At 37.0% G+C, this 20,627-nt stretch overlaps 1 protein-coding gene across 1 annotated transcript; it reads right to left on the bottom strand.

The window, feature by feature from the left end:
• Positions 1-1,871: 1,871 nt before the first annotated feature.
• LOC143623738 (putative arabinosyltransferase ARAD1) lies at positions 1,872-4,858 on the bottom strand. Its single transcript, XM_077094575.1, has 3 exons — positions 4,198-4,858; positions 3,144-3,403; positions 1,872-2,446 (listed from the first exon to the last, which is right to left on the bottom strand). Exons 1-3 carry the CDS (start codon positions 4,856-4,858, stop codon positions 1,895-1,897), a joined length of 1,473 nt encoding a protein of 490 aa, XP_076950690.1. The 3' UTR covers positions 1,872-1,894.
• Positions 4,859-20,627: the final 15,769 nt, after the last annotated feature.

Genomic DNA, 20,627 nt, shown 5'->3' with positions numbered 1-20,627 from the left:
ACTAGTCACACATGACATAATTACCCAACAATTGTGAACATACCCACAATGTACACACTACAAGCCAATACATGTAAGAATCCTTCAACCTTAATAATGTTAATGATTTCATAGTGATTGATTCTAAAATATAACATGTGAAGATTATATACTTGAACAAAATCAAGTGTTCAATGGTGAGGATCACTAATTTTACCATTCAATTTAATGATTAAGTTCCTATTCCTGATTTGAAGATTATAACGTGGAGATCAAACATCCTAAAATTTAACTACACCAGAAGAAAGTCCCACAATAATGTGAATATCATGAGTTTTAATTTCATTTTGAGAGGACTGAATTCTCAAAGGTCTGAGGTATATTTAACCAAAACATTAGCACACTTTATCTAGCAAATATTAACTTACTTGAACCCGCATAACTAAGATATGCACATTAAGCTTAAACAATAAACCAAACTATCCAAATGGTCTCTTAACAAAATTTGGGAGAATTGGACAGTTCAACACATCTTATGAACAATTTTACCCGGATCACTACTTGCACAAAGATAGTTACAACGAAATGGTCAACCCTAATTTATGTTAGATTACATTTTTAAGCACAAATTGCAAGTATTTGTTTTAACTCTAATTATTATTGGCATCCATTTGGTTGCATTTGTCAAAAAATGAGTTTGAACACCTGTGAACCAATTAAACCGAACACTTTTAATGGTCGGTTGGTGTTCAACTGGTTTGACCAACATTTTCAGTCTGGCTTTCAAAACTAACACAACATACTAATTGGCTTACATTGAATTCATATAACAAGTCAAAAACAACATACAATTCATTAACAATGCATATAAATAACCACAATCTCATAAATGCATAATTCTGAATATATCTATACTATATATAATACACCAAACAAGGGCAAATTAAGACACTTACTTTTAAGTAATTTACAACAATTAAAGCATTAGGTACAGTAAGGGTAAACATGTCTTTTAAACACAATTCATTTAATTTACAAGTTTTGTCCCTCATCTTTTATCATATTATGTTTTTAATTAACTTGTAAACTAACTTCCCACCCATAATTTTTAAACGACTATAGCCTTTTCATACATTAATATTTTTATAAACAAATTTCACCATAAAACGAGCATTTTATTATCTTTAATTTGGATATGATATTGTTGTAATTTTTTTCATTTTAAATAAATTAATATGTTACGTATGGGTGTTCATTGTCGGTTTTGATGGGTTTTAAGTTAAACTTGTGAGTCAAATCGTTAATACTAATTTTTTGTCGTCCAAAACCAAACTCAACCATTGAAAGTTGAAACCGAATCGTTACTAACGGTCTGGTTCCAATTTAGTTTCACAGTTTAAACTTTAATAATAGATTTAGTTTAACCATCAATTTTAAAAACCAACATAATATCATACCTGAGAAGATCATAAATAAAAATGATAATTTTAGGCACATAAATGGTAAATATTAATGAAAGATCTAGGACGTGAAATAATAACAACAAAGATTACAAAAGGAATCATATTGCAGTTAGGTTAATTTACAGTTTTTTCTGGTTTCATATGACCGGTTGTCGATATAAACCGCAAAACAACCGTTCACTACGTTTTAAAAATTTTGAAACCGACTAACAAACCGAAAGTAAAAAAGAAAAAAAAAGAAGTCAAACCAATGACCGATTTAAACGATTTCAAGGTTTTAACCGAACCATAAACACTTATATTTGTACGTGATTAACAAATTCAAACACCCGCTGCATCGCGCGGACACCTACCTAGTTATGTTATAATATACTTCCTATAGTTTAAACAATTTTACTAAAGAACCATAATACACGTCTCAAAAACACATATATCTCTTAAAACCTCAAAATTCAAGTACAATGACATCGACGTGGAACCAACACATTCGGCGGTTTTCTCTTTTCTCGAACTATAGCCTCCTTAATCATGGGCAGCTTTTCATGAACCTTCCGCCATATATGGTTTACCGCACCATCAACTGGGACTGGCCCGATACCACCGGGGTACCCGTTATCAAACTCAAAATACGACTGAACCCGGCCCATGTTTTCTCTAAACCTACTTTTCTGCACATCTGTATAGCTTCTAAGATGGTTCACGAGCCAGTTCGGTTGCAGTGCGTCATACACGGCTACAAAAACCGAGAATTCGGTGTAGTCAACGGTCCCTTCAAATGGCAGCTCGATGTCGTCACTAATAATAACAGGAATGCACAAACTTTGGATCGCGTCAAAAAGCCGACACGAGGTTGGCGTGTCGCCGGCTGGATGCAAACAGAATTCAGAGTTTCTCATTCCTTTTATCGATTGTTCTTTCCCGGTTGCGTTTGGGAAGCCTTCTTCCATTATCACTCCAGGTTCGTTTACCAACAAATCCCATAGTTTTTCTCGGACCAAACCGCCCTGAAGATGTTCATGGTTAAGTGTTAAACAAAAGGGTATATAAGTAATTTTGATTTAAGTTGACCACGCATGAAAAAATAAAAATATCATATACGCTCTTACAAAATGGTTAAAAAATCAAGAATACCCAGCTTATTAAAAATTAAAAACAATTTAATAACTGACTTACCTTTGTTTTTCCAAAACTTCAAAGTTTCATATATACCATCTTTAACTTCAAAATTTTAATTTACCTGATTTAGCTTAATTTTTTTACTCACCTTTTAACCTTCTTTTTTACCCATATACACTAGTCTTCTCAAAAGATTGGATTACTTATCGTTCGATTATCACGCTTATCATACCTGGTTTCATTATCTGATTCCCAGTGTTTTTTACCCATATAATCATACCTGTTTTGATCATCTGATTCGAGTTCGATTGTTTGATTCGAACATACAAATTCGATTATTTGATCATTTGAGTCAAGAGAACAAAAGAGGAGACACGCCAGTTTGGTTTGCTTGCTTATCGTCAATGTCGATCAAAATCCAAATAAAAAAAAGTGTTTAAACGCATATAGTGGAAAGGGGTAAAATGGTCATTAAATAAAAATTTATTAAAGTTGGGTACATATGATATTATTAGCTTTGCTTGGGTATATATGAGTATTTTCAAGTTTGTAAGGGTATACATGAATTTAATCGTTAAAACTAACCCGATGGCGATGCTTAGCTCCTATGAAATAGAGAAGAGTTTCGCGTTTTTGGTTTTCTGATAAGGGCAATCTGGGAAGTAAGTGAGTGTAGGGTACTATGACATCTTTTAGCAGTGACACTTGTGTATGTTGTATCATATCAGATGTGTTGTTTCCGTGAGAAGCAGCTTTTGAGTCAACCTTGTACCATCCACCAAAGTCAACAACCAGTAGAATTGCAGGGGCTATTTCTTCTCTAACATGATACATTGCAACAGGATCTGCCAAACAAAGCTTCAAGTTTTAACATAACCTGAGAATCCAGACATGTTTATGGTTCATAAATTTAAACACAAGTTGAACGTATTACAAGTCAAATATGTCAGGTTGTAACACGTCATTTTCTGGTATGGGTTAAAACGGGCCGGATAGCGTTGTTAACATACTAAGACCTTTTTCCATCTTTAAAATCTTCTAATAGATAACTGATATGTTTAATATTATCACAAAATAATGTTCTTTATATAATAATCTGAATAGAAACAAGTTGGAGGTTGTATGCATTATAAACAGACTTTGGGAGACGTTTAACCTGTTTGACACGTTCCACTTTTAGTTAAAATTTCTATGTTGACCCATTTGAGATAAAACACAACCCACAAGCTAACTTATATAAGTAAATGGATTGAAAATGCCACCAGTAGTATGCAAAACTCAGTAGAGAAAAAAACAGAACAAGTAAATGAATTTTCAGTTTGGAACACTTATTCGAGGCAAACTATAAATATCAATCTAAACAAGAGAAGCAATGATAAATTCAAAATCTATAGCTTTAATTCAGTTTATGGATTGGTTGCTTCACCGTGCATTTGTTTAATACATTTTCTATGAAGATCTGTTTATAAAGAAAGAATCGTAAACTATGTCTGACCAGAATACAAGTTCATAATGTCTCAGAGAACCGCACAATGAATTCTTCGAGACAGAAACAAAGAAAACTACAGTTAATGGAAAGAAGTACACCCTACTAAACAAACAATTCATGATATGAAAAATAAAAAGAAAAACAAGTTACCTGTAAGAACAAAGACGTGATCTCTACCACCAGAACGTTTCCAAGCCTCACTCCCTTTCACAAAATCCAAAACCTCCCTTTGTCTTGCATAATCGTCATTCCCTTTGACTTTCTTCCTAAAAACCCCTTTAGCAGTACCAAGCTGCAACTCCGCACTCAACGTTGCAAAAAAAGGCACAAAGACAACATCCGCCAGTTCAGGACTAAAAACCCGTTTGGCGAAAGACCCGCTTCTTAACTCTGGTGGGGTCATCAGATCACCCAAAATCCAGTACTCACCACTGTATTGTTTGATCAACGGGCTCTCGGGATAAAGGGGAGCTTTTTTATTATTATTATTATTCCATGAATGAGTTGATCTGATTTGGTTGTCGATATCGCCGCCTAACCTGGAATCATGAGATAAAGACCAGTATTTGTCTAAGAGCCCATAGTTAAGCGATCTGGGTAGCTCTGAAACATATACGTTGATTGACAATTTGGTGGCAGTGGTAGACGACATGAGACATGATAAAGGTGAAGCGGATATGGAAGTGTGAGTAGATGACAGAAAATAGAATAAGGAGAGTAAGAGGGTAAAGATAATCAAAGAGATTGACAGAAACAAAGATGAAACTGAGCATGTAGAAGAAGCAGCTTTGGTGGTGTGTTTAGGGGCCATATTGGTTGGTTATACAATTATAGTATTCAATCCTGCAACATAAACATAAAAGTCAACAGATCCAAACACCCAATTCGTATTAAACCCTAATTATAATAATCAGAAATTGGCCTGACTTACGTCGTCTGGAACACGGGACTGGACTGTCAATTGATCGCTCATGGGGATTGAGACTTGTTTATATTTCTCAATTCGTTTTTTTATGAAGATTTCATCTTTCTTAGCCTCTGGTATGACTGACTATCTTTTGTAATAGGAACCAAAGTTATATTAAAAGTGGTACAAGTTTAGTACTGTTATGCTTTTTTTTTAATAAAATTTGGTTTTAAAAGTGAAGTTATTATATTATTCATAGCATGGTTAGTTTGGATAAGTAACGATAACAAGAAATTATCTCTACTACATTTAGAATTGGCTGTCATTCTTTATTCTAACTCTTTGATAACAGTGACGGATCCAAGATTTTTTTCTAGTGGGTTCACTGTTTGGGTCGGCTGACGGTTCAAGTCAGTTCGAAGGTTCGGGTCATTTCGACGGTTCGCACCGGTTAGGTTTATCACATAATAAATACACGCTACAATAACTAAAAACAAACATCATCATTAGAAACTGATATTAATAATAGTCAAACTTAACAAACATGTTCACGCAAATAAACTTGCAAAGTGATTAGAAGTTAACAAATGCGAAAGAAACAGTTAACAGTGTCAATTTTTATAAGCATACAAATATAATAACCAGATAATTAAAGCCTTAGAGAGGGAATCGAACATGGGTTTTCACATTTGAAAGGCTTATTAGTTACCACTTGACCACTATTCTAATTAATGTATAGGTTCACTCACATTTTATATATGGATTCACGCTAATCTTTTATATGGATGTTCTATATAAAATCCAAAACTCAGTGGGTTCCCGTGAACCCGCACCCATGCCCCTAGATCCGCCCCTGAGTATGGGATAGCGGGAACACTTGCTATTTCTGGTATTAAACAGGCAGTTCGGCACCGAAACGTTACAAGACAATACACACCGCAACGGATCCCGGCGGCGGAGACTTCTTTTAAATGCCTTTACTGGAGTGAATGTGAAATTAAGGCCATTTTGAACGACTATATGATAAAACAAAAAAGTTTGTTAGTGATCACTGAATGGATATGCTTTTGATTATGGCTATAGCCTATATGATAATCTTTTCCGTCGTCAATGTGTTTGGAATGCTTTATTTCTGCAAACTATAATTTGTGTATTATTATATTTAGTGAAATTCAATAGTAGTAATTTATTGATAATGATAATTTACATGATAATACTGATTTACATAATTGTATATATTTGTATTCCCTTATAATAATTAGTCACATAAGTTGCAGCAAATGGAACATAAATTTGAAACATTAAATGACATAATTAAATTAGTTGAACTATTTTTTTATTAAAATTCAAAGTTAACTTTTTTAACAATTAAATTTCTTGATAAACTATCGTATCCATTACATAAACATATGAACTTAAAACTAATTCCATTTCGTTTGTGCATAATTTTGTCGTTGGGTCTTGGTATAATTTGTTTGATCGCAAAAAATATATCAAAATTTAAGATTCTAAAAATGCATGTTATTTAAAGAATATATATTAAAACACCTCTGAAACATTTTTTGTAGTTAAAAAATAATCATACATCATATACTCTATTTCTTTTCAATTCATTTGTTTTTTTTTTCATTTACATATAACATCGTCGGAGTGCGCGGGTAACATTGCTAATCGAGAACAATTAACAATCTAGTATTTGTTTGATTCTTGCATGCTACCTATTAGTTATCTTGAATTCAATTGGTAATTAGGAAATAAAAATTTTGGTTGCCACTTACATAAAATAAATAATTTTCAAATAGAAAAGTGAAGAACGGGAGCAGTGGCGAAGCTTGGAAAAGTTTGTCGGTGGGGGGGGGGGGGCTCAAATTTTCGGCCAAAAACGGGTAATGTATTGTGAAAATCATAAACTCGGGGGGGGGGGGGGGGGCTCAAATTTTCGGCCAAAAACGGGTAAATTTACACTACGTATACAAATTTTCGGCCGAATATCGGAAAATATACACTACTAAGCGGAAAAAACGGGGGGGGGGGGGCACCCCTGGCCCTAGTGAAGCTGCGCCACTGAACGGGAGCCCACACGGGTTACCAACAAACAGTCTTTGTAATTTTTTATTTGCCTTTTCTCCCCTCTAATGATGAATCGCTTCCATTTTTATTTTCACTAAGGGCCTGTTTGTTTTGTGTCTGAATGAGACCATTCAGAGATTCATATATGTTTCGCTCAGATCAAGATCGTTTGGTTGAAAAGAAGGGCAACATCAAATAAGGCTTGAGCTATATATGCTTGTTCAAAACCATAAAATTCATTTGCTAAAGTGGAAACATTTGATCATAGATAACATGTTTGTTCCTTTGTTTTCATCGTACAAAATGATAACAATTCTGTCAACGATTCTTTTTCATCCAAGTTTTCTTGGCAATTTTCTTCCTAGCATCAGCTAGCAAACCTCATTCAATGTATGAATAAACTTGCCATCACCTTCTCCACTATGTAACCAATTCAGAAATTTTGTATCAAACCTGTGCCATAAAAAAAGCAATGAATACAATAATAATAAGAAGAAGCATGTAGCTGCAATTTTTTTGCTAATTGCTCATTTCTCATTCCAACTTTATTGACTAAAAATTAACAACAAATGTTAATACAAAAACTATAAACGCCAACTATTTGTAAAAGCTTGTGTACCACAGCCCTGCCCGCTTGGTGTCTGAGCCTCGAACCACCAGGTTATGTCTATTTAGTCCATTTTTACCATAACAGTCAACTCTTACCTCAAACCAACTTTGACCAAAAAAAAAACCAACACCATATTTGAGTTTTAGAATCGAGTTGTTTGCATTAATGAGACACTTTATGTTAAGCTAGAGCATTACCTAATTATAACCTACAAATTAAACATAGTAATTATAACTAATAACCATTCATAGCACTCTAGATACCAACCATCTGTACCACATGTTTTCAATAGAAGCAAGTAGAACATTACTCTCCAATTCAACTTTTTTTCCATTTATAAACTGAACTGAAAAGGCAATAAATAAAAATCTTAATATAAAAAAATTAACTAATTCAACAAAACCTCACCTAATCAGTAGCATCTATTGCCGGGGATGCAACAGGAAGCATATTGATATACGCAACTGATTTTTAAGGGAACAAGGAAACCTTTTTAGACAGTTTTTACCTTAACTTTAATATAGGGTTAATGATTATATAAAAGTTCTTCTCAAAGGTTAACATCAATTTCGTCACATTTTGGTTCAAGCATTTTATCAAACAACTTGTGTGCAAACTGCACAACAAGCTATCAGATTAATGTATATATAAAACTATCAGATTAATGTATGTTGAACTAAATTGAACCAAACTACAATAAAAGCATAAATATCTAATTAGTTCACAACTTCACATATTTATAGATGTTGATTTATTTGTGAAGTTGTGAACTAATTAGATATTTATGCTTTTATTGTAGTTTGGTTCAATTTAGTTCAACATACATTAATCTGATAGCTTTATATATACATTAATCTGATAGCTTGTTGTGCAGTTTGCACACAAGTTGTTTGATAAAATGCTTGAACCAAAATGTGACGAAATTGATGTTAACCTTTGATTCAAAATGCGAAGAACTTTTATATAATCATTAACCCTATATTAAAGTTAAGGTAAAAACTGTCTAAAAAGGTTTCCTTGTTCCCTTAAAAATCAGTTGCGTATATCAATATGCTTCCTGTTGCATCCTCGGCAATAGATGCAACTGATTAGGTGTCACACCCCCCATCTTAGGCCTAGAAGTGTGATCATTAGTTGGTACCATATGTGTAAATAAATCAGAGCTACGGTTTATAGCGGAAGACTTATAAAAACTTAAAGATCGATATTATAAATATTTACATTACAAAAAGATGAGACGAAAGTCTCGTTTAGTATTTATTTGTTTATATATTTTAAAAAACCATCATATTTTAATATTTAAACAAAATTATCCGAGCCATCGGATTCTTGAGCTTCTTCGTCTTTACAAGCTCTAATCTTGATTACCTGCAAAATGTTATAAAATACGTTAGCAACGAATGCTGGTGAATATGCTGACGCTCAAAATATTTTCTTTACTTAATCACCCCTCGAGACCACGTAAGTCTCGGCCCATCTTGGCTTAGGAATAATCAAGTTAAACAATCATCATAAACTAAAGTCTCTACACTAGGTCACCTCAGCAAAACACCGCAGCGTTTCGACATAACTTTGGTACCATAAATATACACATGGTCAGTCTCACTCGGACATAACTTAGGTCCAGCCCATCGTGGCTGGAGGTCGTGACCAAGCGTGGTGCGATGTGCCCACCGCGTTCCACATATGTAAGGATCCAGACAAACATATACCACAGCTTGAGGGCTAGGCTTATACTCTTATTTACAATGTTTTTAGAGACACATAGCCTCATGTAAAGTTTTACACATAACACGTTTGATTGTTTGAAAACAAGTTTGTAAAAGTGGGGCGTATTCACCTTTTGAATGGGATCGGCTTCCAACACCGTCCGTGAGTCTTTCCTTCGCTATCTCGCACCTATAGTACGAGTATAACTTTTGTTAGTCGGATACACGATCCGGCTTAAGACCTTTGGTCTTATTTATCTCGATAAACCTTTAGTTCATTATCTCTTGTTACTTTAAAACCTTTAGTTAAAAAGTAATATCTATGAACCTTTAGTTTATTTATAAAAACCCTACGTTTCTTCTTCTTCTTTAAGAAACATATTTCTTTTCTTTATTATTTAAGTACACTCATTATACTTAAACAATATATTTTATAACAAAGAATATTCATATTCATATATATACTCACTTATATATTTCATTTTTCTTTCTTTATTTTCTTTGTTATATATTTCTTTGTTTATCGAGAATAACTTCGACTTTGGGGTATTAAGCCCTTATAATATTTTATTATTATTTTATTCGGGCATTATGCCTACCTTTGTCGGCTCAATAAACCTTATTCACTCGGGCAACACTTCGACTCTATTTCTTTATTAACGCTCGATTGATCAACCCTTCACGCGAATCGAACACCAACACTTCTCAGCACGCTATTCGAGATGATCGTCGGGATGTCAAGACAGCATCTCCTTCTTGTTTATAATATCGTTGTGGAGTGGTACGGTTATCGAGGTAATAAGCACGGAATACGAGTAATCGGGCACTCAAAACGAGGTAGATCGAGGGCACGCTTTTCGAGGTTTAGAGAGAGACTAGAGAGAGAGTATATGTGTGATTTTTGGTGTGAGAACAACTGAACCCGTGGCCCTTTATTTATAGCCTAGTTTTGGAACCCATCGCGGTACGCGATGGGTCCCTTGGCAAGCCCATCGCGTACCGCGATGTAGGCTTGCTGAGTCAATGCGTAGACCTGCCACGTGGTGACACGTGGCAGGCGTCGCGCCACGTGGCGGACGTGTTGCCACGTGGTGACATGTGGCGGCTGACGTTGCCACCGTGTGCCACGTGGCACACGTGTCACTGCGTGTCAGATACCCCATCGCGGTACGCGATGGGGCTCTCTTCTGATCCATCGCGTAGCGCGATGGGTCAGGATTTCAGAATTTTCATTTTAGCCCTTTGAGTTTGGAAATTGATAGTTTTGGTCCCTCGACTTTGATTCTTGACATTTTTGGCCCGAAATTTACGTGATGTTACATTCTCCCCATCTTGAATAAATCTCGTACTCGAGATTGCTTACGAGAATAAGTGGGGGTATTTCTTTCTCATTTCGGACTCAAGTTCCCAAGTATACTCAGGCCCTCTTCGTGAGTCCCATCTTACTTTCACGATTTTCAAAGTTCGTCTTTTTAATTTCTTAGTTTTTGAATCTTCAATTTGAATTGGTCTTTCAATGAATTTTAAGTTCTCGTTAATTTCTACATCTTTTAATGGCATCGAAAGAGATTCGTCGGCTAGACACTTACGCAAATTCGAAACATGGAATACGTCGTGTATCCCTTGCATTTCCTCGGGCAGTCACAAACGATATGCAACAGTGCCGATTCGTTCAAGTACCTCGAATCGAGGACTTAGTTTTCCTTTCTTGCCGAAGCGAATGACGCCCTTCCATGGCGAGACCTTTAATAAGACTTTGTCACCAATATTGAATTCTAACGGCTTACGACGGACATCGGCGTAACTCTTTTGGCGATCACGTGCCGTCTTAATTCGTTCTCAGATTTGAAGAACTTTGTCGGTGGTCTCTTGGACTATTTCGGGTCCAGATAATTGATTGTCTCCGGTTTCAGACCAGCACACCGGCGTTCTACATTTTCGACCATATAACGCCTCGAATGGTGCGGCTTGAATACTTGTGTGATAACTATTGTTATATGAAAATTCCATTAGGGGTAAGTGGTCGTCCCAACTTCCACCTAAGTCTATCACACAAGCGCGGAGCATATCTTCCAACGTTTGAATTGTCCTTTCGCTTTGCCCATCGGTTTGTGGATGATAGGCGGTGCTAAGGTTTAACTTTTGCCTAACGCTTGTTGGAAGCTTTTCCAAAAGTGAGACGTGAATCGACTGTCTCGATCAGAAATTATAGATAGCGGTACTCCATGCAAAGCAACAATGTTGTTCACATATATACGCGCTAATCTATCCATTGAGTACGACTCATTGATTGGAATGAAGTGAGTGGATTTGGTTAATCTATCGATGATCACCCAAATAGCATTGTGTTGTCGAGTCGTCTTCGGGAGTTTGGTTATAAAATCCATGGTTATTAACTCCCACTTCCATACGGGAAGTTCGGGTTGCTGAAGCAATCCCGAAGGCTTTTGGTGTTCAGCCTTAACCTTTAAACAAGTTAGACATTTCGCAACATGCGAAGCGATGTCCTTTTTCATCCCATGCCACCAGTAGTTTGGCTTGAGGTTTTGATACATCTTATCACTACCGGGGTGTATCATGTACTTGGACTTATGTGCTTCATTCATAATCTTTTCACGCAAGTCTCCAACGATTGGTACCCAGATTCGGTTTCCCATTCTAAGGATACCATCGTCACCTTTGACTAGCGAGTCAATGGTGCCATTGCGTTTTTCATCGGAGATCTTGTTTTCATTGATCGCTTGAGTTTGAGCAGATTTGATTTGGTCAATAAGATCGATTTGAAGTTCTAACCGTAACGCACAGACTTTTTTTGGCTTTTCGTGCTCTTTACGACTCAAGGCGTCAGCCACAACGTTGGCTTTGCCTTCATGATAAACGATCTCGCAATCGTAATCGTTAAGAGTTTCCATCCAGCGTCGTTGGCGCATGTTAATCTCTTTTTGCTCAAAGATGTGTTTCAAGCTTTTATGATCAGTGTACACGATAAATCTTACTCCATAGAGATAGTGCCTCCATATCTTTAATGCAAAGATTATGGCTCCTAACTCTAGATCGTGAGTCGTATAGTTCTTTTCGTGCACCTTGTGTTGACGAGATGCGTGAGCGATTACCTTCTTTCGTTGCATTAGCACACATCCCAAGCCGGAATGAGATGCATCACTAAAGACAACGAAATCTTCAGTAGCTTCTGGCAAGGCCAGTATAGGAGATTGGGTAAGCTTTTGTTTGAGTATATCGAACGCCTCTTGTTGTTTCGTTCCCCATTCATACTTGAAATTCTTGCGAGTTAAAGAAGTTAGGGGAACAACGATTCGGGAGAAATTTTCGATAAACCTTCGATAATAGCCAGCCAATCCCAAGAAACTTCGAATCTCGGTTGGCGACTTTGGGATCTCCCACTTAGAGATAGCTTCAATCTTAGCGGGGTCCACTTGAATACCGTTGACGTTAATGATGTGACCAAGGAATTGTACTTCGTGCAACCAGAACTCACATTATGAGAACTTGGCGTACTACTTCTCGGTTCTTAGAATTTCAAGTAGGGTTCGAAGATGATTTTCATGATCATCTTTTGATTTAGAATAAATAAGTATGTCGTCGATGAAGACGATAACAAATTTATCTAAGTAAGATTTGCAGATACGATTCATCATATCCATGAACGCAGCTAGCGCATTAGTAAGTCCAAATGGCATAACGGTGAACTCGTAATGGCCATACCATGTTCGAAAGGCCGTTTTCGGAATATCTTCGGATTGTACTTAAAGTTGATGATAGCCGGAACGAAGATCGATTTTTGAAAAGAACCTAGCACCTTGAAGTTGATCGAATAGATCGTCGATTCGAGGGAGTGGATAATGATTCTTTATTATGACTTTGTTGAGAGCTCGATAGTCGATGCACATTCGCATGGATCCATCCTTCTTCTTGACGAATAGTATAGGCGCTCCCCATGGTGATGAACTCGGTCGTATAAAGCCTTTCTCAAGAAGCTCGTCAAGTTGTTTCTTTAGTTCTTTCATCTCGGTTGGCGCAAGGCGATACGGAGCTTTAGCGATCGGAGCAGTACCAGGAATAAGATCGATCCTAAACTCTACTTCACGATCGGGAGGAATGCCAGGAAGTTCGTCGGGAAAAACATCGGCATAATCGAAAACAATAGGAACGTCTTTGATTTCTTTAGGCTTTGATTCTTCGGTGACGTAGGCCATGAATGATAAGCATCCTTGATTTAAACATTTATTAGCCCTTATCATAGAGATTAGGCTAACTTGGCCAGCGTCTTTATCCCCTTCTATTCGAATAGTTCGTTTGTCAGGGGCTCGAAGTTCAACGGTCTTGCTATTGCAGAGGATACGAGCATGGTTGTCGGATAACCAATCCATACCCAATACAACATCAAAACCAGCAAGAGTCATGGGTAGCAATTGAATAGGCAAAACATAACCGGCTAATAAGATTTTTCCGTTTTCTAAAGCTTCGGAGATTTTAATAGTTTCGTCACTAGCGGTCTCGACGCTTAGAGTTTTATTAAGTTTGATTAAAGGTTCGTTTAATAGACTACAAAATTTATAATCTATAAAACTTAAGTTGGCACCTGAATCAAACAAGACTCTAGCATAAGCATTGTTAACAAGGAACGTACCGGTGATGGTTTCCGGTGTGTCGACCGCTTTCTTCGTATCAAGGACGAAGACTCTTGCATTGCCCTTCTTGGGCTCGTTCTTTTGACCGCTACCACCCGCACCACCAGTCGTGGGCTTGTTCTTGGGGCATTCAAAACTAAGATGTCCCATCTCCTTGCAGTTGTAGCAGGTCATCTTCTTTTTCCAGCAATCGGCCGTCGCGTGGCCGGGTCTATTGCATGACTCACATACTCGAGGAGCAAAGTTGCATCTACCCCTATGATACTTCTTGCAAATCTTGCATTAAGGGATGCAGAGGTTGGAGCCAGACCTTCGTTGGTCAACTCCTTTACCCTTGAAACGGGTATCTCCTCCTTTCCTCGTGTCATGAGTTGTCACAACCTTCTTATCCTCCTCCTTATTGCAGATCATTCCGCCCATCAAGTATCCAGCCAACTCCATCGCGGAGTCAGCGGTTTGTGGTAAGTGTGACCTTACCATGTCACGAATCTCTCATGGCAGTCCCCAAATGTAACGTGTCACTTTGCTGGACTCGGGGGTAACCAGCTAGGGAACCAAACGACAATATTAGTGGAATTTCGTATTGTACTCACGAAGGTTCGTTCCAACTACCTTGTGAGTCAAAAACTTGGTTTGAATTTGGTCCGTCTCGTGCATCGAACAAAATTTTGACATCATCAACTCCTTTAACTCGTTCCATGTCAAGTTGTACATCACCTCCCTTCCTTTACTCATCATTAATGTGTTCCACCACTCTAGTGCTTCGCCCTTGAACATCAGGGCAGAGTATTGAATCTTTTCTTCGTCCGAACACTTGCTTGTAATCACAATTGTATCCATCTCCTCGAGCCACCTCACGGTTGTGATGGCTCCCTTGTCACCATGAAATTCCTTTGGCCCCTAATACTTAAAGTCTTTAAACGAACACCCACCAATTTTGAGTTTCTTAAATTCTTGTCTAATGCCTCCATCAGCATTCGACTCATGAACACTCTCTTCTATATGAGATGGTTTCGGACGTGACTTAACAGATTTTTGAGAAGGGTGAACAGATTGGGAATGTTTTGTTTGTCTAGATTGTGATCTAAACTCAGATTCTTCCCTAACAGCCTTCTTAATCATTTATTGGATTTGATTCATGTATTTATAGGGGATTGGTTCCACTTGTTCTTTTTCGGGACCTTTCCCTTTTTCTTCACGTTTATCGGCTTCCTTTCGGGAAACTTCTCGATTATCGCTTTGTCTAGACATTCTTTTATCTTTTGTTCTTTTTATCTGAAATTTAACATATTTCTTTTCTTTAATATACATGTTTATTTATTTCACATACATATACATATCATAAATGATATGTATATTATTTTACAACATACTTATATATCGTGTTTAAGCGATATATAAATCCCTATCTTTATTACATCATATGTTACATATATCACACAAACTATCTTTAACATATAACTTCAACTCTTGCAAATATGCCATCACACCATCATCCTCTCAATCCTTCATGAATTTCTTCACCACCTTGGTTAGCTTGTTTCACTTTTGAAGAAGCTTGTCTCCTATCTTCTTCTTTTTCTTCTCATCCAAAGCAATTTTCTTCCTAAGGTCATCAGTTTCGTGCAAGGCTCGATCCAAATGCTCCTCTTGTGATTGTGGCATCTCGTTTGGGTATCCATACTTCGGAGGTGGGTCGCGGTAACCCATCATCACAATGTCATAATGGTTCTTCGGGTTTGGATACAGAGATGTTGTCACATCGGAGGGATAGTTAAAGAATGCATCGGCTGCTTCATTCTGCTCACGGATCTCATTGGCCTGTTCTTCAATGGATGGAATCTCGCCTTGGTATGGTGGAAAACTTGATGACGCCTTACCCTTGAGTTCATGGAGAAATTGCATATACGGGTCGACCGAACCATAGCTTGGAGTTGAGTGTTGTTCTTCGGTCGATGTGGTTACTTCATTTGGATTGTCCGGATATTCCTCTTCGGGGTCTGTTTCCTCTTCTGTTCCCTTTTCTGGTTCCTCAGTCATTTCCGGCATGTGAATCTTCTCGTATGGCATCGTCACTCTCATCTTGGGCTTGTGAGATGGCCCTTCTTTGTTGACGCGGGAATCAGCAGAATCCATAGTTGAAGTGCCGGTATGCCACCTTCGTTGATCGGAGTGGCATTGCATCCAGTTGGATGAAGAAGATTTTTGTTCCTCCTTGATCGGTATATTGGAGAGGAAAGCATACGAAGGATGAGTATTCGGTGGTAAGTGTGTTGATCCTCCAGATGGGTAATACGGTGGAATTTCGGTTGGTTGATAAGTTGGAATCTCGGTAGGATGATATGTCGAGACCTCGGATGGTTGATACATCGGTAAACTTGTTGGATGATAGCTGGAATGCCTTGGTGCTTGGTACACTTGATGTGGAGTGTTGTCTAGATGGTAGATTGGACTTGGATTGGGGTTTTGGTTATGTTCTTCGTTGGAGTTGAAGAATGATTCAAAATAATCCTTGTTCATGATGCCTCGTGGAAATTTGTAATACTTCCTTGCTCTTCTTGCTTCATTATCATAATATTCCATTAACTTCTCGTAAGACATATTTATTGGGTGGTTTAGATTAAGGAGAGGGAAAAAAAAGGTTACCAACCAATCTTATACCATTTCAAATAAACAAGTAAATATTTCCTATGCTTGAATTGAAGCTTGGGTATTGTTTTATGATACCCAATTCGCTAAGATCGACGGCTCTAATACCAACCTGTCACACCCCCATCTTAGGCCTAGGAGTGTGATCATTAGTTGGTACCATATTTGTAAATAAATCAGAGTTACGGTTTATAGCGGAAGACTTATAAAAACTTAAGGATCGATATTATAAATATTTACATTACAAAAAGACGAGACGAAATTCTCGTTCAGTATTTACTTGTTTATATATTTTACAAAACCATCATATTTTAATATTTAAACAAAATTATCCGAGCCATCGGATTCTTGAGCTTCTTCGTCTTTACAAGCTCTAATCTTGATTACCTGCAAAATGTTATAAAATACGTCAGCAACGAATGCTGGTAAATATGTTGACGCTAAAAATATTTTCTTTACTTAATCACCCTTCGAGACCACGAAAGTCTCGGCCCATCTTGGCTTAGGAATAATCAAGTTAAACAATCATCATAAACTTGAGTCTCTACACTAGGTCACCTCAGCAAAACACCGCAGGGTTTCGACATAACTTTGGTACCATAAATATACACATGGTCAGTCTCACTCGTACATAACTTAGGTCCGGCCCATCGTCGCTGGAGGTCGTGACCAAGCGTGGTGCGATATGCCCACCGCATTCCACATATGTAAGGATCCAGACAAACGTATACCACAGCCTGAGGGCTAAGCTTATACTCTTATTTACAATGTTTTTAGAGACACGTAGCCTCATGTAAAGTTTTACACATAACACGTTTGATTGTTTGAAAACAAGTTTGTAAAAGTGGGGCGTATTCACCTTTTGAATGGGATCGGCTTCCAACACCGTCCGTGAGTCTTTCCTTCGCTATCTCGCACTTATAGCATGAGTATAACTTTTGTTAGTCGGATACACGATCCGGATTAAGACCTTTAGTCTTATTTATCTCGATGAACCGTTAGTTCATTATCTCTTGTTACTTTAAAACCTTTAGTTAAAAACTAATATCTATAAACCTTTAGTTTATTTATAAAAACCCTACGTTTCTTCTTCTTTAAGAAACGTATTTCTTTTCTTTATTATTTAAGTACACTCATTATACTTAAACAATATATTTTATAACAAAGAATATTCATATTCATATATATACTCACTTATATATTTCATTTTTCTTTATTTATTTTCTTTGTTATATATTTCTTTGTTTATCGAGAATAACTTCGACTTTGGGGTATTAAGCCCTTATAATATTTTATTATTATTTTATTCGGGCATTATGCCTACCTTTGTCGGCTCAATAAACCTTATTCACTCGGGCAACACTTCGACTCTATTTCTTTATTAAAACTCGATTGATCAACCCTTCACGCGAATCGAACACCAACACTTCTCGGCACGCTATTCGAGATGATCGTCGGGATGTCAAGACAACATCTCCTTCTTGTTTATAATATCGTTGTGGAGTGGTACGGTTATTGAGGTAATAGGCATGGAAAACGAGTAATCGGGCAGGCAAAACGAGGTAGATCGAGGTACCTCGTTTAGAGAGAGAGAGTATATGTGTGATTTTTTGTGTGAGAACAACTGAACCCGTGACCCTCTATTTATAGCCAAGTTTTGGACCCCATCGCGGTACGCGATAGGTCCCTTGGCAAGCCCATCGCGTACCGCAATGTAGGCTTGCTGAGTCAATGCGTAGACCTGCCACGTGGTGACACGTGGAAGGTGCCGCGCCACGTGGCGAAACGTGGCGGACGTGTTGCCACGTGGTGACATGTGGTGGCAGACGTTGCCACCGTGTGCCACGTGGCACATGTGTCACTGCGTGTCAGATACCCCATCGCGGTACGCGATGGAGATCTCTTCTGATCCATCGTGTAGCGCGATGGGTTAGACCCTCATAAGTTGGTATCTACATATGTCCAATCCTAACCCATCGATAGTAGTTTTGGTCCGGCTCGATAGTAGTTTTGCATCAAGCCTTGGACATAAGGCACATAGCACTCAATCATCGGGACACCGGCTGATCGGTGCATGTACCCTTGTCTTTCGGCTATCAACGCCAGTAAGTGCTGAATGATCTAATAATTTATAAAGAAAAACCAAAATTCCATTAAACTAACCTTGGATATTATTGTTAGTTTGGAGTTGAAGCACGTTGGTTGAGGTCAGCAAATCTCATCCCGGCCCGCATCGAATGCTTCAAAAACTGCTCCTCACATCTCTTCCACATACTTCTTCTAGCTTATCCAATGTTTTGAGCCCCAATGTCCACACAATCCGTAAAGCTATCCACAAATGTGTTATACATCTTTAGACTGCAATGGTGATCATCACCAAATTAACATATCAGAAAATCATCATAACATCAATACATAATTATATATATTTAAACAACATACACACATATATATATACATATGCATACTACATACTCGTATATAAGCGAATTCATAGTTGGCCCGTTGGATATAATAAACATTAAATGTTAGAATTTGGGCAAACCTTGTGACGCTTTTACGGAGTTCATGTCGGGCTCTCAAACACCAATATACATAGTGGGGTAGCAGAGATATAGCAAGGGAAAAAATAACACTTTTGATGAAGAAAAAGGCTTCATATAACCCGTACACATGATCCTACCCGTGCAGCATTTCCAGCATCTTGCTGCCAAAGAAAAGTATCCTAAACAAACACACACCATATCATAGCAACACCAAAAAGTAATGAGCATGCTATTAGCACAAACAATAAACTAACAAACTAACCTTAATGTATATGTTTTGTACCAGATCCTAACTCAGTATTCCTCTACTTAATCCAACGGTTATTTTCGGTTCAGTTTCGGCTAGTGGTTCGGTTATTGCTCAACCCTAGCCCATATGATAAAACAGAAAATCAAACTCATTATGCATCCAAACCTCCTTAAATTCACATAAGAAACTATTTTAATCAAGAATTACATTTATAATAAACTAATCTTTAACCAACTTCTTCAAAACTATGACAGCCCCACTAAACCCAACCCTAAATAATCAAAATTGATTAAACTGAATAGATTGAATCAAACAATAAAAAAATGTATTAAACAGAAATATATATAGAAATCAGAAATCGATTAAAAATCTGAATCGATTATTGAATCAATTAAGGTGGGAAAGAATTAGTGAATCAGAAATAGAAATTGAACCTGGCTAGGATCGATGGTGAGAGGCTGGGGTGGTCGATACTGTGGAGATGAAGAGTTGTGATGAAGGATCGGTGGTGAAGAAGGGGAAGGAAGATAGGTGAAGAGGGTGTATGATACAATCGCTGAATGGTTCAGCAAGTTTTGGAGGCTGAACGATTCAGATATGTACTGGACGATTTAGATGGCATATTTTAACAAACCAAACACGCATACCACTGAGAGATTCAAATATTATGAATGGTTTCATTAAGAGAAACAAATATCCCCTTACTGTTTCAGCACTTAATGATTCAACATTTGCCAAACAGCCTCTAAGACAACTCCCATTGGCAAACCATCATTGGTTTGTCACATTATTTTGAATAAAAAAATATTAAAAAACATTGAAATTGATGGCAAACTAGTTTCTTCTAGCAAGCTAGTTTGCAACTCATATTGGTGCCACGTATATTTTTAATTTCTTTTTCTTTATTCTTTAACAATAATTTGTTTTATGTCTAATTTTGAGTTTTGCTAATAACTTTTAATAATTACGTTTTTATAAAAATTTAAACGCACAGTCTTGTTCAATTTTTTTTGTGAGCGTACATGTATAAATTTTATTATAAAATGAGTTAGTTAAAAAAATTAATATAAAGTTAACATTACTTATTTAAATTTGTGTGATGAATATAGCAATTTTAATATAAAACCATTATTTTTTATATTTCTAGCCATTTAAAAAATTAATTATAAATTATATTTATTGAAAAAACA

This window comes from Bidens hawaiensis, unplaced genomic scaffold (genome assembly GCF_021521415.1).
Source record: "Bidens hawaiensis isolate Kalapana, Puna unplaced genomic scaffold, B.hawaiensis_p1.1 tig00003536_1, whole genome shotgun sequence".
In the NCBI taxonomy this organism is placed as follows: Eukaryota; Viridiplantae; Streptophyta; class Magnoliopsida; order Asterales; family Asteraceae; genus Bidens; species Bidens hawaiensis.
This window is presented reverse-complemented; position numbering and strand designations above follow the sequence as displayed.

What these genes read in the sequence shown, in the direction of transcription:
- LOC143623738 (XM_077094575.1), bottom strand. Translation starts at nt 4,858, where the DNA reads ATGGCCCCTAAACACACCACCAAAGCTGCTTCTTCTACATGCTCAGTT. An exon ending in TCACGTCTTTGTTCTTACAG is followed by an intron (nt 3,404 to 4,197) that starts GTAACTTGTTTT and finishes TTTGTTTGGCAG; the next exon opens with ATCCTGTTGCAATGTATCAT. An exon ending in GAGCTAAGCATCGCCATCGG is followed by an intron (nt 2,447 to 3,143) that starts GTTAGTTTTAAC and finishes GAACATCTTCAG; the next exon opens with GGCGGTTTGGTCCGAGAAAA.